At 46.8% G+C, this 25674-nt stretch overlaps 1 protein-coding gene across 1 annotated transcript; it reads left to right on the top strand.

The window, feature by feature from the left end:
* Nucleotides 1-214: 214 nt before the first annotated feature.
* On the top strand, nt 215-24964 carry LOC126529189 (ubiquitin-conjugating enzyme E2 S). Its single transcript, XM_050176788.3, has 4 exons — nt 215-377; nt 6308-6496; nt 7951-8180; nt 19973-24964. Exons 1-4 carry the CDS (start codon nt 369-371, stop codon nt 20106-20108), a joined length of 564 nt encoding a protein of 187 aa, XP_050032745.1. The 5' UTR covers nt 215-368; the 3' UTR covers nt 20109-24964.
* The last annotated feature ends 710 nt before the right edge of the window (nt 24965-25674 follow it).

Genomic DNA, 25674 nt, shown 5'->3' with positions numbered 1-25674 from the left:
CGCTAGGATTGGTCACTTGGGGCGACGCGTGGTAAGAAAATAATGAAACGGACCTTTACAAAAGCTGCAAACGGGATCATTCACCTGTAACTCTGTTTTCAATTTGCGCGCTCGCCTGCTCGATGCGCCCTTGAAGGCACCTGGTTCCGGAGTGCGTTCACTGGCCATCCCCGATTGGTCCGATTCAAACTTGGGCCACTTGGCTTCGTGTCTTCGGTTAGCCAACGTTTTTTTCCGCCGCCGCCGCAGCAGCCGTGCTAGGCGGTGCGTCCGACGCTGTGAGCGTTGCTGCTCGCTTGGCCTGTGGCTTGGCCCTATTGCCACCGCGAGAAATAGCCGCATACTCGGGTTGGTGACACCTTTTCGCCATGTCCAGCGTAAGTAGAAGCTGTTTCTTAGCTCTTGCGGTGCAATAATTCGAGCGCAAAAGTCAGTAGACCCGTGCGAATGGTGTTGTGGTTATGATTAGGCTTAATGAGTGACATAAACAGTGTGTCGAAGTTGCAAATTCGCGGCCTCCCCGTCTGTCGGGAATGCATTAAAGGGTGCAGAATCGACCGCGAATGCTCTGTTTGTTTTGGTGTAACGAGCTCTTAAGAATAAGCCGGACCTCGTCGTTAGACGCACCGCGGCTGCAGTTTGCGCAGCTCCGAATCCTGCTGAGAGCCATGAATTCGGTTGGTTGATGTTGGTTCAGTTTCGCGTGCGTGGATGTTTTGTTTTGAACTTTTTGTTTACTTTGTATAAGACGGTGTCACGAACGTCGGTGTCGCAATGCATCAGTTTCCGCACGCCTACGCTTCGTTGTTGAGAAGCGCCTGTGCAACGTCTTGTGCCGTTGCTGCATTTTCTCCACTTCGCGCCCGCAGGAACTCATTCATTTCCTCGTATATACCTCTGGATTGGAATCGTCTGTTGGTTTAGTTTTCGCGTGCATCGTTTGCCTACGTTAACAATAGCGAACGAAAAAAAAAATCGGCTGGCTTTTGCTAAAGGATGTCTATATTCCGTGGTACTAATTTTCAGGACAGGCAACGTCGTACGCGTTTCGTGAACGATCCACAGGTTATACTTATCAAAGGCCGACTCGTGCGCTTCTGTTACGTCCGCGTAGCGTTTGATTTACTGCTGGTTATCAGTTGAATTGCGCTCGCAGGAGTGACTTCTCGTGCTGCCTTTCAAAACGTTAGCGTTGCGAATTCATCTGCTCTATTTAACGGACGCCAGTCGTCGGGTAGCGCTTGGCGCGCTGCGTTCGTAACGCAACCAAGCGAACGATGGGGTTCGCTTCGCTGCGTCCCGAAAAATGCTTCGGAAAACGCGATGAGACAGGCAGCATTGTTGCGGCGTTCGTGTTTTGCATAATCTACGTCCACTCTGTTCTACAGACGTCTCAGTGCCCCGGCCGCGTGTGCGTTGAAATGCTGCTCTCTTCGTGAAGTGTGGGTAGTGCTCAAATAGAGCGTGAAGTTTCATCGCGAGTTCTCTTACTCGCTGTGTTGCTTGTAGCGTGTTCCAGGCGCGTGGATAACTGACACGGCGAATGACACAGCGATTTGCCGCTGCAGAAGACGCTGGTTGTAAAGTAGTCCCTGCCTGCATAGACCTCAGACTCTGCCCAGGCGGCGCTGCGGAAAAACCCGTGACCAGCGCCCCCATCGCAGCCTTGGCGCTAACTGAGTAGTGCAAGGAGAGCTGTCCGCAAGCGAAGGTGCATAGGCCACAATGGACCCTTCTCTTTCGTTTGTGTTGAGGCACGCTTTCCTAAAGATCAAAGACCTGGAAAGCTTCTTCCGCCCATCTACGCTTCGGAAAAGAAGCTCAGCAGGGCGAAGTACGTGTACAATATAAAATAAAGTCTCAAGTGTTATTTCGGCGTGCTGCAACTCGCAAGTACAGAGAGCATCAGGTTTGTCTATAGGCATATCAGCCTAAAAATCGAAGCATTTCAAATTGGTTCATATTGGATATGTCCTGAACACAAGACTTAGGTATCTCCTATATTTTTATGTATGTTATCGTAATGTTTTGTCTCGCAATTATTTACAGCGAGTAAATCCTTTCATAACCTTTTCCAGGGCAGCAAACAGGAAACGTTTTACAAGGCAGCAAACAGCGTGCGATCATAACGAAAGTAGGCTTCCTACAGTGCCTACGCGCTGCATCTTTCTTTCTCGCAGGAGCTACAGCATCGCTCAGTACCTTAATTTGAACTTTTCGCAGACGCTTCGAGCAACAAGCGCGCACAAATAAATGTAAACAAACGCGACATTTTTTTTCTTACACACGTGCGTTACTTCGCAATTACGCATCCAGTGCTCCTACAGCAACTTCATTGCTCACATTTGAAAAACGCAGTCGAGCAGGCTCAGCACATTGCGAAGTGTGCTTGTTGTATCGGCGCAGGACATGCAAAATACCGAAAGTAGAAATGACCTCGCGATACAACGATGCTCTAGAACAGGATTTTGAATTCATAAACGAACCAACATGTTTGGTTAAGCTGACCTGCCAAATCTCTCCGTTCCACTTGTTGAGTCAAGCGGAGGCGGACGTCTGTTAAAAGGGGAAGATATCGATGGCACATAAGCAGGATGGTTCGCAATGTTGTTTTTTCTGTTACCAACGAAGTGGCGGCTGCAGATTCTGGAGTTTCTGACGGTCCTCCGTCAGGGCTACGCAACACAATTACAGAAGAACAAAATTGTCGCACTTTATCATGCGAGCCGCTGTGTTGTGGGGAATGAAAGTTATCCAATTACCCAAGAGGTTGAACGGCCCGTATCAAGCGCTCTCGCCTTTCCCCTTCATACGATCGCGATGGAAATCGGCAAAACTGAACGTTGTTATTCCGTCCTTCACTTTCATGGCAATTTACAACACAACAGTAGCGTCGATTGCGACGTTTCTTCGTAGCGCGCGGAGCTATCTAGGTTGCCGTCGTTTCCGCCATCAGTCTGAAGAGTTAGCCAGCAAGCGCTTTATGGCAGTTCAGCGGCGCGTCCCACTAGCGTAGAAATTCATAGCTCTCTGTCTGAGTGTTAAATGCGCAAAACACTCGCAATATGGACCAAAATCTAGTTAAATCGTTGTTCCGCAGTCGCTAGCTGCATAGGCAACTTAGCAAGGGAGGCGCGCTTCGCACTACTCAATTACTGCCTCTTCGCAACGGCAGGTGGCGCTACGCGTCTTGCAAAACTCCAGAGTCTGACGTCCATAGTGATGAATTAAGCGTTCCTTACAAAAAATTATTAGGGTTAACTGTGGCGCTAGTGTCTGTGCTAGCATGGCAATGAGTAAAAGTGCACGGATTTGCCTTAACATTATGGCTGAGTGACTTTGTAAATTGATGATTTTCAAGAATATATTGCGTTGTAAATGCAACAGTTCGTGCTGATTGCACATGTGCGCAGATGTCAATTGCTTGGCTGCATTAAAAAAATGCAATGCTTGAAAATTTAGAAAGATGGAGCACAGTCGTCGTGTGTCCATTACCAGGGTTGGTGTGTCTGGAAGACACTGTTATCATGTGGTAGGGTCTTGTCCGTAGAGCATGTGTTTGCCCGTGTTCTTCTTTCCTTAACTTTATATAGTAAGAATAGTCTTGTACATAACTTCGTATGAAGAAGTGCAGTACTTGTTGCCTCACTGGTCTAGTCAGACGAGGAAAAATATTTTTTTGTAATATTTCATACTCATTATTGTTGATAACCCTACCAAGGTGTTGAGGGCATTTTCTTCAGTCACAAATTGCTATGGACAGTCATAAATAAATGTGCCGAAGAGAGACTCAATTTTATTTTGAGGCTTTGTAGACCCCATTGAAGCTACGTGAAAGTGTTGGGACGATGCTTCCTGTCATATTTATTTTCTTTGTTCAGCTTTAGTACAGGATCGACATGTTTGCATGATAATTCATTCTAGTATTTAATACCCAGTAAAGAGCAGTAAATATTCCATAATTGATGTTCTTTTGAGGAAGTAAGCAGTCGTCATGAAATTCTGCTGGCTTTTAAGAAATTGTAGGAGAAACGCACAATTTCTAGGAGTGGCTTATGATTCTCGTATTGAAGCCAATTATTTTGTCATTTTTTGTTCATGTGCTATTAAGAGCAGAACTGATCTCAACGGAACACAAATATGGTTGTCGAGCAAATCTCGGAGCCTGGTGTTTTAGATTTGCTCGTTTTATTTGGACCTACTGGCAGGAGTGCCACGAGTAAAAATGTCGTCCTTACATGAATATTTTACAAATAAATATTGCGAATGATGCTGTTCTTCTGCTGCAACACAGATTATTTGTGCTGTGAATATAGAGCAGTGTGCCTTTTCAAGGTGTGTCTGCAGCCAATTTTAAAAAATTAAGCGATGTAAGCCTTTGTTGAAAATAATTCGCAGTATTTTCCACCAAGCTTTAGTATTTTTCGACGTCTATGGTAGCACTTTAACCCTTCATTGACGAGCGTTGCCTACAGGCAACATACCAGAACGAAATTTTTTGTTTGCCGAGTTATGGTATTAAGTACGAATTTCCTGGAGAAATTTTTTCGGCCGACAGTGCACGACCGACATTAAGTGCTGTTTGTTGGTTTAGAAAAGAAATAAGGGGTGATAAAAAAGTTGGGCACCTCAAATTTTTTGTGAAGGCAAGGTCAGAGAAGACAGACTGACGCTACGTATTCTACTGATCTGCTATCACGCACATGATGTAAAGCAAATAAAATGTGCACCTATGTTTTGCATATGGCGAGCGCTGTTGGTACAAATGCCAAACGAAGCCTTGGATGGCTTGGGTTGTGAAGCCCATAACCAGTTTCCCCCTGTTGCTAAAAAATGTTTGGCAAAATATTTTTTCCTTCTTTCGTTTTGTTGATTATGCTTATTCTCGATGTGCTTCGCACATTTAATTAGAAATTAAAGATTTTTTTTTTTTCGGGCATTTATTTGTATGGGGTGTCAAAGGGTTCAGGTTGGCAGGTCTGGTTATAGTTGGTAGGAGTAAATATATTAATTGTACCTAAAAATACTTTGTGGTTGAGTATGCAGCATAGCAGTAAAGTCAGTTCGTGCCTAAGCATGTAAATTAATATTAGTATGCTGAAAGAGCTGCAATTAGTACTTTAATAAGCTTTCGTGCGCTTTTATTTCTTCTCTTTTTGACAGAGTACGTAAACTCTTTCAAGAACTTATTTTGTGCCGTTTTTGATGTTGTTGCTGATGGGGAGAACACAAAGACTGGCACAAAAATGCAAGTTTTGTGGCAATCTTGTGCGACTCCCAGGTGTGCCATAGCACCTGGGAGTCGCGCCTGGGCATTTGTGTTCCAGTGTGCACGGTATTCATGGACTTGCGGCAGGTAAAAAAAAAAAACTGATTTTGTACTGAAAGGGAAAGCAAGACTGCAAATGAAGAAATGCTGAAACTGTGAAAAAAAAAAAAAAAGCTAATCCTGGTCAATTTTCATAAATCAAGCAGTTTGACCCCACTTAATTTGTATTTTTCTCAGAAGTGCGATTTTGGGCCAATTTTTTTTTTTCTTTTCAGAAGAATGGGGTTGCTATTTTGCAGTGATGCCTTTTTCGATACTAATTCCTTTTCGCGCTTTTGGCATTTGCGACCACCTTATGCCAGGTTGTGCTACATGAGAGAAGGCGTAGTAAGCCAGAAAAGGCAAAGAATGAGTGAGGGGGCACCATATTGTCAGGCCTTGTTAATTTTCATTGGTAAAGATGAACTTGGCAAGCTTGAACTTTTTGTCGCCACAGCTATCTGAATACAAGAAGTATATATTGAAATTCACAACATAAAATTGACTTACTGGAGCTTGGTAAGAAATTAAAAAAAAAAGTTTGGGCTTCATTTTCTCTTCTGATAATCAACATATTAAGTGAAATTAATGTTTTTCTTTCTTTTTTTTTTTTTTGGAAGTGCACCAATCAGGCAGTATAAGTTGATTGTTTCTCTCTAGTGTCTTTTTGCAGTGGTATCTTTGTATCTAATGTCTAGTATCTAGTGTCATTTTGCAGTGGTATCTAAGGTATCTTTTTGCAGTGGAACACTTGCTTTCTTTCAGTTTCACTTACATTCGTGGCAAGTTAAAAAAAAAATAATTCTGACCTTCCTAATTTTGGAGGTGTCGGTTTAAAATTGAGGCTAAAGTACAGTGCGTGTGCACACGTAGAAGACACGGCAAAACGGCACAACATTTTCCAGCTAATTGTTTAGTTCGATTTGTCTACGAGAGAAAAGCAAGGAAAACGTTGAGAAATGGCAGGGCACTGAGCTGGGGCTGTCCTGCATCGTGCAGAGCTCCAACGTTGAAAACCTGCCACCGCAAGTGCTGCGGCAGGTGTCTCGGGAACTCTGCGAGCTGGTTCGTCAACCGCCAGAGGGCATTCGTGTCTTTGTCAACGAGGAGGACGTCACAGACATAGAGGCCACCATCGAGGGTCCCCAAGGCACGCCGTATGCGGGAGGCGTCTTCAAGCTGCGTCTGGTACTGTGCTTGGCCCATTTGACGTGTTCGATTTCCTCAAAACAAGCTGGGCTTTTGGAATGGGAAGGTGCACTGTATGCAAGAATGCATTTATTTAGGCTGAGTAGTTGCTTTGCCCTAATAATTTCCCTAAGCCTTAAGTAAACTTTCAAACGTATTGAAATGTTTGAACTTTTGAAGGATGGCTCTTATGGCTAATACAATTGTCTGATAATTCGGACTCAACAGGAACAGCTGATGAAAAGTCTGTATAATCGGGAGTCGAAAATATCCGATTCGCCCAAAATGAGAAGCTTTCTTTTACTAATGGCCATAAGAACTTATCAGTGCTTTGCTGTGCACACATACACCTGCCTGCGACCTCGGGGTGGCATTCTTGAGTGACCACTTTTGAGGATACAGTAACTTTTGTATGCCACTGTATAAAGACCCTGAAGCCTGGTGCAGCATCAGAAACTGGCTATTCGGTCGATTTTGTGGCTAAATCAGCACGAGGTTGAAAGTTTGAAAGTTTATTTAACATAAATAACATATACAATTGCAAAGCACACACTTTCGGGACCCAGCAAATTTGTTAAAGGGTCCCTACTAATTGTTATTAGGAAAAAACACTTCTACGGCAGCTGGTTTTTATACTGTGAAATCACATAAGACTGAATTAAGTAAAACAAGAAAGTACAGTAGTTAGTAGGGAAAATTTCATAAATCAGATACATTTTTATAGCAATTTTCTTTCTTTTACGTCATCAAGAACATCAACACAGGAAAAGAAAAGTGAGGACATGTGAGAGCATGTGCAGTGTTACGCATTGTCAATAAGTGAGTGCTTTAATTGTTTAAGAAATGTATGCAGTGTTCTTAGAGTGGTTAGGTTACTATCAAGCCTATTCTAAACTCACTCTTAATATGCATATTGTGGGTGCTATAATGCGAAGTGCAAGCTGAGTCTGAATTATTGGACGGTGCACGGTACGGTGTCCAGCATTTTTGGAGTACGTATATGGGGGCAGTGGCATCCCGCAAAGGTGTCCAAATAATTGGGCATTACCGAATTCTGGGGTTGGTGACTGTACAGAGAAAGGGAAGGTAACGGACATAATGAAGTTACTATAGTGCAGAAACTGATATAGAATGAATAGCAGGGGAGTTTGTCCCCTGTTGGGGAGTGTTTGGGGAATAACGGGGGGATTCTAGTCTTTGTTGTTTTCTGTGCTGTAGTTGCTTCAATATGAATAGCTAATTGCCCTGTTATCAAGGCCTGTTGCCGAGGTAATGTAAACGCAGTAAAATATGGCAGCAGCTCAGGTTGTGCGGGGAGGTTGCTAGATACACACAAGTTACTGTGCCAGCACACTCGATCCCGCAGTGCAAGGGGGCTACACGTTCCTCTCTTTCACTTCGTCACTCTGAACTTGCTTGACCTTCCCGTGGGATGTCTTCCCTGTGGTGTCCAGGTGCTGCCCAAGGACTTTCCGGCGTCCCCTCCCCGGGGCTTCTTCACCACTCGCATCTTCCACCCAAACGTGGCCGTTCCGTCGGGCGAGATCTGCGTCAACACGCTCAAGAAGGACTGGAAGCCCGACCTGGGCCTGCAGCAGATCCTGCTCACCATCAAGTGCCTGCTCATTGCACCCAACCCCGAGTCTGCACTCAATGAGGAGGCTGGACGCATGCTGCTGGAGAGGTGGGGGCATCCTTTAGTGTGTGTGTGGCATTGAATGTTATCGTGCATTGTTTACTCTTAAGTGCCAACATTTTGTTGGATGCATATATGCTTTGTTAAGTGTGATTTACCTTTACTCATAGCACCAAACTTGGAGCAGGAAAGGCCGACAGTGTTTTCAGATCAGTGACTTTATCAGCAACTCTGCTCCTGCTGCTGATTTCACCTGCCTGCTTTGGGACCTTGCCCAAATAACTTTGCTCGATGGCACCTTTCCTGCCTTTCGCACTTCTAAACAGAATTTAGGTTTTTTGTAAATTTGACGCAACATTTGTAAAGTCGTAGAATGAAGTGACATTTGTAAACTAAAGAAAAAGAAAAAAGATCGGGATACTTTCAGGTACGAAGTGGCGTATATGATGAAGTATGGTCCGCATTCATGTGATAACTGAACCCCCAACTTGAAACTTGAAAAAGAAGTGCTTAAAGGGATAGTGAATAAAAAATTTGTCGCCGAGATTTCTGTCTCCAGTGATAGCTGTCGCACCGAGAGAGACTAAAACAGCACTCTTTCTGAGGAGAAGTGAGCGAAAAGTACCGTATTTACTCGCATAATAGGCGCACTATTTTTTCAGAAAATCAGGCGCGAAGTTCGGGGTGCGCCTATTACGCGGGGTAAAATTTACGAAATTTTTTCAACTCGCATTCCCGCGCTTTTAATTTTAACATATGTCAGGAATATGGCTACTCTCACATAATTCACCAATAAATCCAGCATAAAAGGGAAAATAACAGCTACCTACTTACCTTTTAATGAACAGGCGAGAGACGTTGACTGAACACACACGTAAAATTTATTAAGACTATTCAGAGTCCGAGTCCGAGAGAACATCCTCATCACCGCCGGGTGGAGACTCGTCTTCCTTGTCTGAGCTCCACAGCATGTCTTCGCTTGCATCCAGTGCATTGGAGATCCCAGTCTTCTTGAAACTTTTCCTGACGACGTCATCCGAGATCTCCCGCCAAGCTTCCACGATCCATTCGCACAGCATTTCCATAGGCGGCCTCTTAATTTTGCCACCGGGGGTTAGTTGACGCTGTCCTCCAGCCATCCAATTGGTGTAAAGCCTTCGAACGTTGTCCTTAAAAGGCTTATTTAGGGAAACGTCCAAAGGTTGCAGCACGGAAGTGAGGCCTCCCGGAATCACGGCAATATCCGTACGCACCTCTGACAACTTCTCTCGGACACGTTCTACAAGGTGCCCGCGAAAACTGTCTAAAACGAGCATGGCCGGATACAACAGGCCGCCCGGCCGCCGGCCCCAGACGGTCTTGATCCAGTCCACCATCAATTCCGCGGACATCCAACCTTTCTCTTGGACCCTCACGTGTATGTCTCGAGGGAAATTTCCCTTTGGGAGCGTCTTTCTTTTAAAAATAACATAAGGCGGCAGTTTGCGTCCATCCGCAGTCACTGCCAACATGACAGTACACCTTTGTTTTTCAGCGCCAGATGTTCGAATAAGCACACTCCGTGCACCTTTTTCCTCTACTGTTGTATTTCTTGGCATGTCGAAACAGAGAGGAGTCTGATCTGCATTACCTATTTGTGACAAAATGAAGTTTTTTTGCTGCCGGAGCCGTATGACGAAACGGTGGAAATCGAGTACCTTGTCCTCGTATGCTGAGGGCAAGCGCTGGCACAACGTTGTGCGCCTCCTCAAGGTAAGTCCGTGGCGTCGCATGAAGCGCGTTGTCCATCCGGAGCTTGCTTTGAAGTCTTTCGCTTCGATGCCCTGCGCTCGGGCAATTCTGCGTGCCTCCGTCTGCACTATGTCGAGACACACTGCACAACCGTCCTGTCGAAGGCCCCGTATGTGTTGAACTAGTTGATCTTCCACTTGCGGATACTTCCCCGACTTTGCACCGCGGAAGGCCCGTCGCGACTTCTTTGTGGCCTGAAGTTTTTCTTGCTGACCTCGCCAGTAGCGAATGCTTGTCTCTCCGACACTGAAATGCCTGCTTGCAGCACGGTTCCCATGCTCGAGTGCATACTGCACAGCTTTCAGTTTGAATGCAGCCGTGTAGCTGCCGTACTTGCCCATAGCGGAACACGCGACCACACGAACAGCACGCCGTTTGCAAAATGGCGAGATGCGGCGATTTGTCTTTTCTTTGCCTGTGTTGGCATGTGTAGAGCATTGATGGCGATGGCACTATCGCTTGTGTCGAGTCGCCCGGCCTCCGAGAGTCGCGCAGCTTTCCGAGCTGCCTAAGTGAAGGTAGCGAAAAGCTTATGTCCGCGCGGCGGTTTGGAGAGGAGGGGGATGTTATCGATAGTTGATGGAAGAATTATTTTTCGCTCGTTGATGCGTTTTTTTTTTCTTTTTTTCTTTTTACGGACGCGTTAAGTCCTCGTGCTCGCTGGCTACGCGGCGGTTCGGGGAAGGGGGTGTCGGTAGTTAATGGAAGAGCTAGTTTTCGCGATGTTCCATGTGCTGTGGGCCCTCAGCAGCTGCGACGGCAGCAACACTAATGAGACTAGTAGTCCAGCAAATGCGTTGATAAGCTTGGGTTGTGAAATGTGCTTGCGTTTCTTTTTTTCACCCGAGATGGAGGGGGCAGGAGGGCGTCGGCTTGCAATAGTGTAAATGCGGTACTGACCACAGTGCCAAGTTCGGGGTGCGCCTATTATGCGCGGAAATAAAAAAATCAAATTTTCCGCGACCAAACTGGGGGTGCGCCTATTATGCGAGTGCGCCTATTATGCGAGTAAATACGGTAATTCTTTTAGTGAATATTTCTCAAATCACAGCACCTACTGGCCTCCTCCGAAAGCTCCGGCAAAACCGGATATCACGTCACGCTTACCCACCTCGAGGCCCATTGCGAGCGATCGTCCACGCTGAGCGCACGAAGGGGCGAGTTGACGTTTGCAGCAATGTGCTTTCTTTGTTCGACCATCCTATTACAGTCGAAACCCGCGGTAACGAAATCCCGAGGGAACGAAATTCTCGCCGCAACGAAATATTTTCGGATCCCCGGCGAACAGCCATAGGAGTCAATGCATTTCCTATCTCGCGACAACGAAACTTCTTTCTGTGGCAATCCCTCATCAACGAAATTTTCTGAAACGACAGTCCGCAAATAATCTACCGTATTTACTCGCGTAATGAACCCACCTTTTTTCCAGATAAGTTGACATAAATTTGGGGGGAGGGTTCATTACGCGGGGAAAAAAAATTTAGATATTTTTTAGGTCGAAATTTCATGTCACAATGAAGATAGGAAAATCGCAATCCCAACCTTACCTTTATAGTAAAAACACGTACGCGATGAATGTGAATTAAAAATTCATTTTTATTTTCATGCTGCTGGCTGCTTATGGTCTGTCTCACTCGGGCTCGCTATCTGAATCCACGCTTCCACTCATATCGCTTGCGACTTCGTCGGCGTCGTCGTCTTCCCACAGCGCGTCGTCTTCACTGCCGTCGAGGCTGTTGGAGATGCCAGTCTTTTTGAAGCTGCGGACGACCATCTCGCTGGGAATCACACTCCATGCTTCTAGAATCCATCGACAGAGCATGTCGATGGTGGGCCTTCTAATCTTACCTGCGGGAGTCAGGTCGTGGTTTCCCGCGGCCATCCACTCTGTATAGAGCCGGCGCACGTTGTCCTTAAAGGGCTTATTAATGGAAACATCAAGGGGCTGCAGCACTGATGTCAAGCCACCTGGGATGATAGCGAGGTCCGTGCGTAACTCGCTCATTCGGCAGCGGCAAAGCATGCTCCACGACTTTGAGCTTAAAACCGGCCGTGTAGCTAGCGTAACGCCCCATCGCACAACGCGCAGAAAATGCACAGCACGCACGAAATAATGCAAAGGTCGTAGCGAAGCACTTAAACAGCAACAAAATAGGACTGGCGAAATGGCGACCGACGCTGTCCAAGTGCGTTGTCTTTACTTCGTTCTGCCGCCGCCGCGCATGCATGGCGCTATAAGCAGAGGTTTGCTTTGCATTTAATAGATGGCACTCGGCAACCTGCATCATCATCATCATCATTGTAAAAAAAAAGAATCTAGAGAAGTTTGACAAATTGGTTCGAGAAATACAAAGAAAATAGCCGAGCGTGGTGGAAACTGCCGTCACCCCATTTCAAAGAGGACGCCCCAGTAAAGCCCTTTGCGCATCCACCAACGAATCATGCAAGGTCAATGAACGATCAACGAAAGCGTGCAGTCGACGCCCGCGTCACCCGCGTTCGCGTCGCCGGTGTTCAGCATCGTTGGCTTCAAATGATGTTTATTTTATCACTGCGCGATCAGACAATTTTATGATCGTCGACAGTCGACAGCGCCGGCCAATTGAGCCGAGATAATGCGAACATGCTGAACACCGACCCTGCGGGCGGGTGCGTGTTATTTACGCGACGTAAAAAAAAAAAATTCAATTTTCGACGACAAAAGTGGGGGGTGGGTTCATTACGCGAGTGGGTTCATTACGCGAGTAAATACGGTACTCATGTAACACTAGTAGTGTCCGGAAACTGCTCAAGTGCATTCGTTGTGCGCTTAAATTGCATTAACTACCGCCACAGCACACTTGCGTGGCCGCCGCCATTATTGTTTACAATAAAAAAAGCCTCGCACCACCTCTCGTGACAGACGAGAGCGATGATGATGATGGTGGTCATTCGCCCGTCGCAACGGGACGATCGCAACGGGTGACTGCGCAGTGTCCGGGCCAAAAATGCAATTAGCATTTAAATGATACAAATAAAAAAAAAGACAAGAACCGTAGGCGATCTCACAGTGAGCACATTTTATTTAATCCTGTGTGCCATTACAGCTTGTGCTAAATGCGGAGCGAAACGCCTGCGTGTGCGTGGCAGCCAAATAGACATCTACTACACGTGAAGGCTCCGATAACCCGGATGACGCTTTAGTATCAGTGGGCTTTGTGTACCGCCGCACATGGTCGTTTGCTCAGTGTCATTGGTGCTAGAGTGCGTCAATTTTGTGTGTCTGTGCTGATCGGACCATTTGCTTTGACAGCCTGCTAAGATGCCGCCTCCAGCCAAAAAGAGGAAATTTATCACACTGCAGGATAAGGCTGAAATTATTGCCCAAGCTGGAAAGGGCAGGAAGAAAATGGATATCGCCGAAGAATTTGGAATTGCGTGCAGTTCGATATCGGCAATTCTGAAAAACAAGGCCTCCATTCTCTGCGCGCTTGGAAATGGTGTGAGTGCGAAAAACAAAACGGTGAGCGCTGCGCCTTTTCCAGACGTTGACAAGGCGGTGTTTGCATCGTTTTGTGAACAGCGTGCCAACAAAGTGCCGCTGTCTGGCAGAGTTCTTCAGCAGAAAGCGCTGGACTTCGCATGCATTCTCGGGCACGCTGATTTTAAGGCTAGCCCTGGCTGGTTGAGCCGTTTCAAAGCCCGCCACGACATAGTGGCCAAAGTCATTTCCGGGGAGGCAGCAGCCGTCGACCCTTTGACAACGTCGTCGTGGCTGCTGACCAACAAAGAAATATTGGACCAGTACAAGCCCTCGGACATTTACAACGCAGATGAGACGGCCTTATTCTACGAGATGCTGCCATCGAAGACCCTGGACTTAAAAGGCCAAGAATGCTGCGGGGGGAAACACAGCAAGCGGCGTGTAACAATTTCATTGTGCACCAACATGGACGGCACAGATAAACGGCCACTACTTGTGATCGGCAGAAGTAAGAAGCCCCGCTGCTTCAAGGGAAATCGTCGGCTGCCCATACAGTACACCGCGAACCTGAAGGCATGGATGACCCGGGCCATATTTGGCAGCTGGCTCGAGGCCTTCGATACGGACATGCGGAAGGCAGGCAGATCGGTCTGCCTTTTTGTGCACAATTGCAGTGCCCATCATGTCGATCACGTGGAACTGGGAAACGTGCGCTTGGTTTTTTTTCCACCGAACTGCACTTCCGTGCTGCAGCCGCTTGATCAAGGCGTCATTCGTAGCGTCAAGTGCGCCTACAAGGAGAGGCTGATTCAGCGTCTGCTGCTGAACCTCCAGTTGAAGCGTCCCACCGTAGTGGACATGTTCATGGCGCTTGAGATGATGGCCGCCGCATGGGTTGCGACGTCGCCAGGCGTGATAGCTAATTGTTTTAATCATGCCGGCTTCATTGCCACTCGGCAAGCATCATGCGCTGATCCAGTGGCATCGCAAGAAGATTCGCCTGAAGGTGCACTAGTTGACAGTGCTGACGGCGCAGTGTCGCCATCGCTGGCCCACGCATGGGATGAACTTTCTGCCGTGACAGATGGTGTTCCGGATGGCCTCAGCATCGATGAGTTCCTTTGTGTGGATGAAGGTGTTGTCGTCCATGAAGAGGTGACTGATGAAGTCATCATAAGTAGCGTTTGCCAAGGTGCCGACGACCACCAGACACCAAATCAAGAGAGGACTGCGAACCCGCGGGATGTGTTGAATGCCTTCGATGTAATTCGATCATTTTTCGGTGAGCATGATGACGATGTGGCAATGGACCACTTCTTGCAGTGCGAGTCGAGAGCGGTAAAATTGCTGCAAGGCAAGGCTCGGCAAAGTAAGCTGACTGACTTTTGGCAATAAAATTTTTTTTTTTTTGCAAGCCAGTTCCCTTCCCTGTCTTTTCTTCCTAATTCTCGCGCTAACGAAATTCCCGCAAAAGCGCAATGTTTTGCTTTCCCCGGCGATTTCGTTATTGCGGGTTTCGACTGTAGCACCGCTTCCTCGTGTGAGCTGTTCGAAAACCTCGTCTTTCATCTCGTGGATTTGTGGTTTGATGTGTGGAGCAGCCGTGTCAACGCCGCAGAATGCCGAGGGTCTGCTCTGCGCACGTGAAAACGTCAGGCAGCGGTAGTCTTTTTCTCGCGTACCTCTCATGAATGCTTCTTCCGTGAACCGCTGGCTTGTTCATGCTGTAGTTTTGCGCACAGGTGCCGTTTGACCGTAATTTCTCATTTGTACGACGTTCTGAGCCAGATGTTTGGCCAATTCTGCCAGAATGAATCGAAATCCACATTGTCTGAAGCGACGGCTGACGAAAAAAAATTCGCCGACATGAGACTGGTGGCGCCACCTCGTTTGCACCAAGGGAAGGAGTGCTCGGCTGTGATGAAACAACGGGACGCTGAAACCGCTGCGCATGTACTCGTTCACTCCGTGAATAACAAGACGCTCCCTGCTTACAGAGCCGCATTTCAGTCACTGCACATGCCTGGCTTCAATCCTCACCCGTTGCTTCATCGCATCTATTCTCAATAACAGCTACTTGCGCGCATCAAGCACCTGCTGCGTGAGAGTCGGCAGCCGACTGTTATGCTCACGCCGCCGGCCACACCTGCGCCGATGGCGTAGGTATAGGGAGGTCTACACGCATCAATATCTTGAACGATTTCTATGTTGTTTTTTTTTTTGTACAGTGTGTACTCAAGGCACCTTTATTGTGCATTGGTAGCTTTCATGTTTTACGCGCTGGAAGCTACCCATAACATATACAACCAAGCGGGCGGAGCAAGCCGCTTTGCACAGAACGCAGAGTAATTTCCTTACGTCGCCTGACGTTGCATAGCCTTGAGGCATAAGCGTCCTCGCTCTGTTGAAACCAAACATGGCAAAGCGTTTGCGCGAGTTAATCACGCTGGGCGCACCGCCACGGATGCAACACTGTCAATGAGGCGTGCGCCTCTCGTCTCTCTAACTCATTCGTGACAGGTGCGAGCTTGCGATCCGAGCCGCAGGAACCGCGTTTGTATCTGGTTTCCACTTACGATCCTGCCCCTGATCTCTCGAGGCGAACGCGTGTACATGGAATGCACAGTGAAAACACCACTTTGCTGGTCCAGACTCCCTTGGCACCGCGGAACTGCTGCGGCGGGTCGTCGACAATTTCGCTTGCCGACGCGGACGGATTGTAGGCATACGCCTTTATCGTTCGTGGTCGTTCAGTAGGCCGCTCATCCAAGTCGGAGTCATAATCTCCGCTCATGCTATCACTCTCAGTAGAACTTTGCATTTTGCACTGCGCAGCGCGAGGAAAACAAAACTGCGCAGCCGGTCAGTTCGCTCCGCGGCTGCTGAGGGTAGGTGTGACATCAGATCCTCTGGCTTGTTGTTGGGAGCGCTTTGCGAGTGACGCGGTGGCCGCTCATAGAGCGTCAAAAATAAAGCCATCTGCTCAAAAGTAACCCGAATAATAACTATATACTATAGCAATCGTGTCTTAGGAATGCAGTTGTGGGGCTTTCTCTATATTCTTCGATTTTTATTCTGTATCCCTTTAAAGAAGTGGGGTGCCATGCGCATGGGCGGAGTTTGACAACAAACATAATTAAGTTCTATGCATTGATGAGGCTGCACGTCTTTGTAAAACCAAAGAACATGGAATGGAACACACAAAGGGAAAAGCAGAAGCTCCTTAAAATGAGGCGATACCAGTAGAAAGGCGGTTGCGAAAATGCTCTGCTTTTGCACATACAATTCTTCGTTGTGCAGTAAAAAAAACTTGTAAGATAGGCTTTGAAAGCGCTCATCAGTGTTTTAGTAGACCATAGTGTGCAAGACCATAGTGTTCAAAGCTGCAATAAACTATATGCACGAGACGAACAGAATGCATTCAATTTACTCTCTCCACATTTGTTGTCTGATTGGCGTCTGTTCTCCCGTCGGAAAAAGAAGAGACTCCGTTTTATTACAGCTGCTTGTGTAGCTTTCATCACTGTGCTTGAAACGACAGCGCAACAGAGACGAAGACGAGATACAGTGGAACCCCGTTCATACGTTTTTCACCGGACCGGGGGAAAAAAACGTAACAGCCGGGAAAACGCAACAGTGAGGAAAGCTCCGAAAATGAATGAAAAAAGTGCAGCTTCAACTATAGACAATTTATTTCCACAGAGTGCGCTTAGGACTTAAAAAAGTCTAGAATGGTGGCTTGCCGTTTCTTTCGCTCGCTATAAATCGCCACACGTTTCTCAATACCCTGGAAGGCCGCATTGCTGTCAGCGTCGCTGTGAGGTGCGACGTACCTGCGGAGGAGGTCCAGAGCCGCGACGGCTTCTCCAAAGCTAGGATTTGGAAACTCCCCGGCATCATGCGGCTCGTGCTCCTTGTGGTCACCGCGCCACGGCAATGGCAACGGACGAACGAATATCCGCGGGAAATTTTGCCCTCTTTGGCGTAATCATGCTAACGTGCTAACGATTGTTTAGTATTGCTGCGGAGCGCGCGCGTCCGAGCAGCCCGGTTGCGCGCAGCGCGGCGTGGGAGAAACGTAAACAAGAGAGGAGAGCAGGCCCGATAGGCGGAGCAACGCCACGAGCAACGCCAACTTCCGGTTTCACTTTAGCTTCGCAAAGAGTGACGTCAGGGCCTCTCCCGAGTTTCCTTCCTCCGCGAGTCGACCCGTCCAACAACCAAGCGGTGACCGTAATCACAGTGATGATAGTAAGATCATTTTTCACGAATGGCCACTTAGTGGCGGCCTCATGCGGCCTCTCGAACTGGCGTGCGGCTCCTTGCAGCCAGTTTCATAGCCAAGCCCGGCCAAGCCCAGCCAAAACTCGTCAAAAGCCAAAATGGCGGTTGGAGCGCGTTGTCTACTTTAGCCCAGGCGGGTTCGGGGTGCTAAGTTGCGACGTATCATGCGGGAACGTTTTCACAGCTACAACGTAACAGCGGGGTTCCTTATACATTGGATCCTATGGAAGCTATGCCGGGACCGGATGAAAACGACGTAGCAGCCGGGAAAACGCAGCAGTGAGGAACGTAACAGCGAGATTCTACTGTACATAGAAATGCATGACAAGCGCACTTGTGTCTCTTCATATTTCAGTTGCGCTGCCGTTTGGACCAGCTATGGGCACACTCGCCCAAAACAAATGTTTGTCTCATCGGTCGTTGCGATAAGCGTGTTCGCTAATTTTGTAAGGTTGACGGGACCCCGTAGATTATTTGATGCCTGTTTTCTGAACTTGGAAACGGTAGCGACTGGCGGAAAGCACTGATCACTTGGGAGCATCTGCTGAAAAGCGAGCCCGCATAGCATAGCAAAGTATTTCACGTTGGCTCGCGCCTTCACCTCACTAGAAGAAACTTCTAGCCTCTGAACCGGTATGGTCGACACGACACAAATCAAAATGGCGACCGCACTTGTGTACGGTTCGCTACTGGCACGGCTAGTAGTGGCTGTGATACTGACTTTTCTAGATGGCGCTAGCTATGCACCATATTTAGCAGTTTCAATGAAAAACTGGCGCGTTTTTTAAAATTCTCGAATCTAAACCGACTCTAGAGCTTGGAATATGATTATTTGAAAAAAATTATGGCCTAGATTTGAATAAATACGGTAGTTTTTTCTTTTATATACAATATTTACTTGCATAATGCTTGCGCACCAAACATTGGCAGTCAGAAATCGCAATTTTTTTTTTTCCCTTGAGTAACCTTGAACACCTTTGAAAATTCCTGCAGCAATGGTCACCTGCTTATACCAGCCAGCGATGCTGATAGCGTATGGCAGCTGAGCTCTATCTGTTAAGTCCTGACACTCGCACTATCACCACAATCCAAGCCAGTGTCTCTGCTAGTGTCTGCTACTAAATGGCCTTGGCAGCTCCTCCTCACGTTGAACTTGTGCTCAGATTTCATGTGCCCTTCTATTTTTTTTACTTTAAAAGGACCCGGAAACACTTTTCTATCTGATCATAGGATGGCCGCACTATCAACTTGTGTCGCCTTGCGAACCTTGTGGCGACAAAATTTTTCCAATCCTCTAATCACGAGTTGAGTTATTGGACCAATGTCCGGCTTTCTCTTTTCTTCTACGCTACACAGTGGAGTAGCCAAGAGGGCAATGCCCCGACCAAAAGTGTCGTCATGGCAAAAGGGCTTATCGTGACAGCTGTGGTAGACTTCACTACGCTTGCATGCCGCTGCTGTCATGGAGGTCACAGGCGCAGCTTTGCACAGTTGTCATGCGTAGACCGGCAGTGCAAAGATGAAATGATATTTCTGTTTTTAGATCGCAGACGTACATCTGTTTAGTTTATTTAGCTCAAAATTGTCAATTATGTATAACTGAGAATGCTATTGCAATCACAAAATCTGCCAACAGCATCGGTGGGTCGAGCTGCTTGTGACGACGCTGGGCAACGACATTGCGTAAGTGAGAGCGAGTGATTATTTTTTGCTGTGTTTGGCCTGACGTTGTAAATTGCATGCTGCGTGTAGTGCAGTAATATTTGGCTGGCACGTTCGCTGCAGCCTCTACAACAGATCATACAGATTTCCTGACTGTGTTCAAAGAGTGTTTCAGGGGACCCTTTAAGCCCAAGAAAATTGGTTGCGTGTTAGACTCGAGGGCACTTTAAGCTCAAATGCAACGTTAGTTCCAAAGGACACTTACCACATATACAAGATTCTACAGTGACTAATGTGAGAACCCCAGTGTGAAGCCACTACAGTTTGTTTATTACCTAGAACACTCTCTCTGAAAAATTTTCCATTGTAATTATGACACACCCCCAACTTCGAATCACTTTTCTGCGAAAAAAAGAAGTGCGAGCATTATGCGAATAAGTACAGTCTGTTTCTTTACTATTTACTATGTTTCTATGTTTCTTTACTTCACTATACAAGTGAAGAAAGTACTTGGACACCTGTGAGAATGAGATCGGGGCCGTCGTTTTCCTTCCCTGTGGGAGTACACTTAGTCATTCATGTTCTGCTGCACTACAAAGATGGTTTGCTTCCGTGATATGCATGTTCGCACGTGTTGCAGGTACGACGACTACTGCAGGAGGGCGAAGATGATGACTGAGATCCATGCGCGGCCCGCCAAGCACAAGGGCAACTCGCCGCAGAGCAAAGCAGTCAAGATGGCCAAGGAGAAGCGGCGCACGCTGAAGCGGTTATGATGGCCCCGACCTCTCGTCATCATCTCCCACGCATCTTTTGTACATATAGGCTGGTTTGTGCGCAAGCGTGGCCGCGCATCGCACTTTGAAACGGAGGTGCTCCTCTCAAGCAAAAGTAAAAATAAAATGCTAGTCGCGAGCGGGACTACCTTTGCTACGCAGGCCAGCTCGGGCGAAGAGTCGTCGGAAGTGTGCGTTTCTGTTGTGAGGCCTGGAAATGCAGGTTGAACCATTGGCAGGCTCCAAGTCTTGAGACCTTTATTTTCATTATTATTGTGTTTTTAAACTGTGGAATGTGGTTGCCACCCATGTGCTGAATTGTTTTCAGCTGTCATTAGGATGGTGTGTCACTGGCCATCACGCGGTATTGTGGCATTGTCTGTAATGCTTCACGTGCATTCTGTTTGCGGGGGTCTTGCAAACACCTTTATGCGCATCGACGAAGAGGTCCAGCCTATCTTTTCAGGAGGGAATGGAGGCTGAGGTGCTTTATCATTGCAGAAAAAAAAATGTTCGAGCAATGGCTGCCATATAAATAAGGCTACTGAAATGAAAATTGGTAGGCAGTGGTTTCTAAATTGCAAGTGTTTGCGTGGATTGCATTGCAAGAGCTTGTCCTGTCAATTGCTGCGCTTTCATTGCTGTCGGGGCATTAGTGGAATGCAGGCTTTTGCTAAAAGCAAGCGATTTACCCATGGTGTCCACCAGTGTCTGGGGAGGGGGGGGGGATGCTGGAAGTGATAATTTGCAGGGTTGTGACCCCCAAATAGCTAAAAGACATGTTAATGAACTCTCCGATTGAAGAACCTGTCTTCTTGCTTTATTTCATCGAAAACAAAAAGGCCATTTACGGCATTCATATCAGGTGTTCCCTTTGACATCGTTTCTCGTGCTACAGTTGGTGACATTTTTCCCAGAACACGATATCTGAAAAATAAGAATTCCCAAGAAACATTGGCACATGGACACGGATCAAAGGCGTCGGTCTGTAGTAGCTTATTTCGACTTGTTGATCTGTTGAAGTGCAATGCTTCCACAGAACAGGAATTCATATCTTGCAACTTGTGTGTCTCGTAAACTTTTGCAGCTGTGTGTATGTCACTGTTGTACCAATCGTTGCGAGAAGAGAATTCAGCCAATGAGTGTGCGTGTGTCAGAGGTAGGATACCGTTCGATAAAAGCAGTGGTTTAACCCGTATTGCGGGTTTTACGGCGTTCTGTCTCAAGAAAACGTATTTCTTTTGAGGGGAGTGAAATAAATGGAAAAATGTATTAAAGGCAGAACGGCATTTCATGTTCTGGAAACACAGTGGGATCCCATGTCCGGTTCACTTTGTTCTGGTTTGCAGAGTTGGTGACTGAGTGAGAAAGTCGACAAGTTTAGCGAGTCTGTCACCATAGATGCAACTTTGCCTCTGTTAAGTCCTGGCAACTTTTTAGTGACTTTCTTTTTGTTTTCTCCTAGCAAAATGTTTCTGGCCACATTCTTCAAGAGAATTTGTCTAGTTCAAAGCCTCGTTCCCATTTCATCCCAAGGGCGATATATGTGCCTTTATTTGTCACTGCTGGGTGTGTCAAAGCAGCTTTTCTAGGCAAAGCACAATCTTGAGATTGATATGAGGGTGCTGTTTTCACATTTGTTCCACATTCCGATTTCATCCGTCACCGCAGGAAGTAAATCAAAGCTGTAGCTTAAAAGAAAGGGTAACAAAGACATTTAGATACAATCAAAACGATAACGACAGAATTCTGAGCTAGTCATCTTCATGACTTATGTTGAATTCCAATGGCGGAGTCTGAGCAGCCGACAGACTCCGCGAGCGAGCACGCGACTCTGGCGTAGAGCACCGCCTCCAAATCCGTGAGTGGAACACAACCTGTGCTGCCGGAGCAAGGCGGAACCGGAGCTTCTATCGCCGAGTTACCCAGGATGCCTTGAGTGTTGTCATTTCCTTCTGCTGTTTGCTCCCAGCACCGCCGCACCAGTCACTTCTCTTCAGCGCCGTTCACCTGTTTTTTTAAAAGTGCGCAATGGAAATCTCGCGATGCGTGCAGCAGCTTTTGCGTCCTCGCGAGTCGTGACCGGTGGCGCCTCCCAGCAGACAAACGTGGTAAAGGAAATACGTCACGCAGAGTTCCGGTCCACTCCGCTGATTTTGGCGGAGCATCTTTTTCTGCTCCACGGAGTGATTCCCGCTCTGAATTCACTGCGACTCTCTCATAGGAACAAACTTGCTCCGAAATGAGCAGAAAGACTTGCTCCGACTCCGCCATTGGAATTCAACATTAGTGGCCTTTTGCTACAAATGGAGTGTTTTTGTCCACGATTTGGTGACTGGTCCATGATTTGGTCCATGATTTGGTGAATAGTTGCCAAGATTGTTGATCGATCTTGTGCTTGATAGAGCTGATGCTTAGGCAGGGCATCTGCACATCGCTGCAAGTCTCTGTTTCACTTCTATGACTTGGGCCAGGTTGAGTTTGCTGTCTTAGTGGCGATTTGGTTGTAGAAGTCCAGTGCTTTAAGATTGTTTGAAATACTACAATTTCTGTGATTTTGTGCCTTTGCACGTAACAATCGTTAGGCATTTGGAGAAGCGAATGAATGAGCGGGATGTTCTGCAAAGCGCCAGTGTATTTCTTGCGTTGAAGGACTTTCAAAATTTGAGCTTTCGATCATGTTTGCTTTCATACTCCGTTCGTAAGCGCAGCACGTGTGCTATAGTAAGGAAAACCTGGAATCCTCTCATAACTTAGCAGTCCTAGAAAAGGTTAAGGTGGCAAAGGAAGCAGGAAACTGAAGCCTTGCTTTTGACAGGCTCTCACTTTATTAGGGAAGCTTACGGTGGGGCTTGAGGGATGATCGAATCCCACCAATTTTCCTGCCAAACTCGGGAAGCCACTCCGTTTTGGAAGTATGTGAATGTGATCAGAGGGCTTGAATGTATGAAATAAGTTTCAATATGTGGTCATGGCAGTATTTCTTGTGAAAGGAATTTTAATTAATGGCTGGTCCATTAATCTCCTTCTTTAAACTGCCTTTCTGCCTTGAGAAGTGGCAGTGATTTTGATTTGGGGATGCCGATTCAACTACAGTTAACCTCAGTATAATGAAAAATTATTAGTAGTCGTGTGCATCTCCCAGATATTAGCGTGCAATGAATATATGCTTATAATGAATATTTTCATGCCTAGTGCTACTTCGATATAATGGGTTTCGGCTGTATTTGGGGAATACGTGGTTGTACTGGGGAATTTGGAAACACAGGTCAGGTAGGTGATGCATGGTGGTAGGAAACGTGATAGGTGGTACTGGCGATTGCTTTGGGATGGCTATTCTTTGTGTTCCAGTTCCTGCATGCACCGCCTGATGACAGCTGTCGTGTATGCCAGTTACATAGATCGAATAATTGTAAGCTCGCAGTTCCTCTTAACGCTGCTTTCGTTTGAATATTATTGAGCCCAGTTTCCTGATCCCGAATGGTGAACTTTTGGCCTGAACTCGTGAGATTGTTATATTAGAATCGACGCTGACACTTGTTTCGTCGCTGGTGTTGCATGCTTCCATGCATTCCAGGTTGCATCACTTCTACTTGTTCAGCAAATGTTGAGACTTCACTAGAAACCGAGTGGAAATGCAAGCTGCACCTAATGAACAGAACGTGTGCAGCCACTGAGCAATTAGGCCTAGCGAATGGTACAGCCAGCACCTCCCCGGCTTTTTCATTGAAGAGGTGCCGGCGAGCTTGCTGAATCGGTTTCCTTGGCAGCACATGAGTGCTGGCACCTTCTGAACACTTCCGGCAGTGGTGCAGTGAACAGTGAATCGAGTGATGCCACTACAGATTGCCTAGCTTGTGCAGTGTTAGTTCCTTTTTGTGAATGTGCAGTTTTTTTTTTTTTTCAAGTGTTTCAATATTTCTCAGAGAGTGTCCAATTTGGTTTCCAAGTCAAGGGGGATAAAATAAAGGTTTTGGCAACTGCCTTCTGGTTTCGGCACATTTGCAATACACAGCTGATTGGCGAGTTGCCGTATGGATTTTTGCAAGCTGCACTATTGGATTAAGCGCTTCATGTTAAAGTGTCCTTCCTCACGTCTGTTTCTTATAGCTCTTGCTCATGCAGTTGAGACTATTGTGAGCAGTGAAGATGCTTTTGTGGCTATACTTGGTTATTTATGCGACTGCATGGGAATGAATACATTAAGCTTTCTCATCGCTAGGAGGCTGGAAAGTGTTGCACGTGCACTTGCTTTTTGTTGAACTGGAAAGGTATTTTCAGTTGAACTTCAGGGATACAATCGCCTTTTCAAGGTTTAGCTTGACACGGCACCTGCTGAGTCTGCGTCTACAACAATGGTGTTCCTTCGCAGTGTTGCAAGAAATCTCGTAGAAGTGATTGCAGAATTTTGCAGAAGCATTCTGCCATTGGTACTGCTAAGAAGGTTTTAGTATGAGATTATCACTGTTTTGACCAGGATCTTCATTATTTTTTAAAGTTTGAGTACACGCTATGTAACTCGACAACAATGTGTGCGCATCACATTTCTCTCTCTTTTTTTACCTAGGAGCGTGGCTTGCTTCTCAGTGTCGCTTGGCTCTGTAGCTAGGTATTGATTCATCAGTGCGTCTTGCAATTCAAGCCTCCACCTAGCACATCATTCATCTGCTGTTTTTTTATTTTTCGCCCTGTGCATGGGACACGATTTAGATTTCGCATTTGCATTATTCCTGCAGGCGTCTTACCTGGTGCACATCATTCACTCCTGCAGAGCTTGATAGTTGAAATTCTAAGTTTCTATGTATGTTTGCACAGTGAAGAGAGTCTTGCTAATAAACTTATCTTTCCTGTATGGACTAAGGGTTCTTTGTCACCTCTTGCCTGATGCTATTGTAAAGCTTAACACTGCACATTACAGGTTGCCACTGTTTACATGGGTGTGTCTGGTTTGTTATAGTTCCGCTGCTTTCTTTCCCTCTGTTTCTTTGTTTAACTGTCGGCCTCTTGTGATGTTGTGACTAAGTTAAAGGGGTCCTGAAGCAATTTTTATTGAAATTAAGGAACCCATTTGTAGTTGAGCTAGATTATTTCATAAGTACATCGCAGCAAAAAGTACTTCAATGTGTTCAGCAGAAGCGGAGTTATTGGTAATCAAAGACTGCCTATGATCCCCTTCACAATGCTCCCACTCCTTCAATGCCTTGCACTGTATAGGCTACGGCAGAGCAGCGCATGCCCACATAGCTCTGCATATTGAATGTCGCTGGGGTGCGCACTTCAAATTTGATTTTGTATATTCACTTAGACGCCACTATTTTGTAATTTTGGCGGCTAAAAGGCGCCGAATCCGGTTCTCTCGGCAAGCTGAAGTGTGCTTAGTGAGCGGGCTCGTCATGACGGCCACAGTATCGGTGCTGCATAGCGCACTGCAGCCACATGCAACTGTAGTGCGTTTGCTTTGCGCACAACAGGGCTGGAGTGAGCTCACTCGCTCCTGTGCTCCGGTATGCCCTTGCTACCTGGTGCGGAGTGGCTATCTTGCACCGGCTTGACGGCAGATATTAGC

The sequence above is a fragment of the Dermacentor andersoni genome, chromosome 8 (assembly GCF_023375885.2).
Source record: "Dermacentor andersoni chromosome 8, qqDerAnde1_hic_scaffold, whole genome shotgun sequence".
In the NCBI taxonomy this organism is placed as follows: Eukaryota; Metazoa; Arthropoda; class Arachnida; order Ixodida; family Ixodidae; genus Dermacentor; species Dermacentor andersoni.
This window is presented reverse-complemented; position numbering and strand designations above follow the sequence as displayed.

Excerpts from the sequence above, each read along its gene's own strand:
- LOC126529189 (XM_050176788.3), top strand. Across the intron at positions 6,497-7,950 it reads GCGTCTTCAAGCTGCGTCTG|GTGCTGCCCAAGGACTTTCC; the intron begins GTACTGTGCTTG and ends TGTGGTGTCCAG. Across the intron at positions 8,181-19,972 it reads GGACGCATGCTGCTGGAGAG|GTACGACGACTACTGCAGGA; the intron begins GTGGGGGCATCC and ends CACGTGTTGCAG.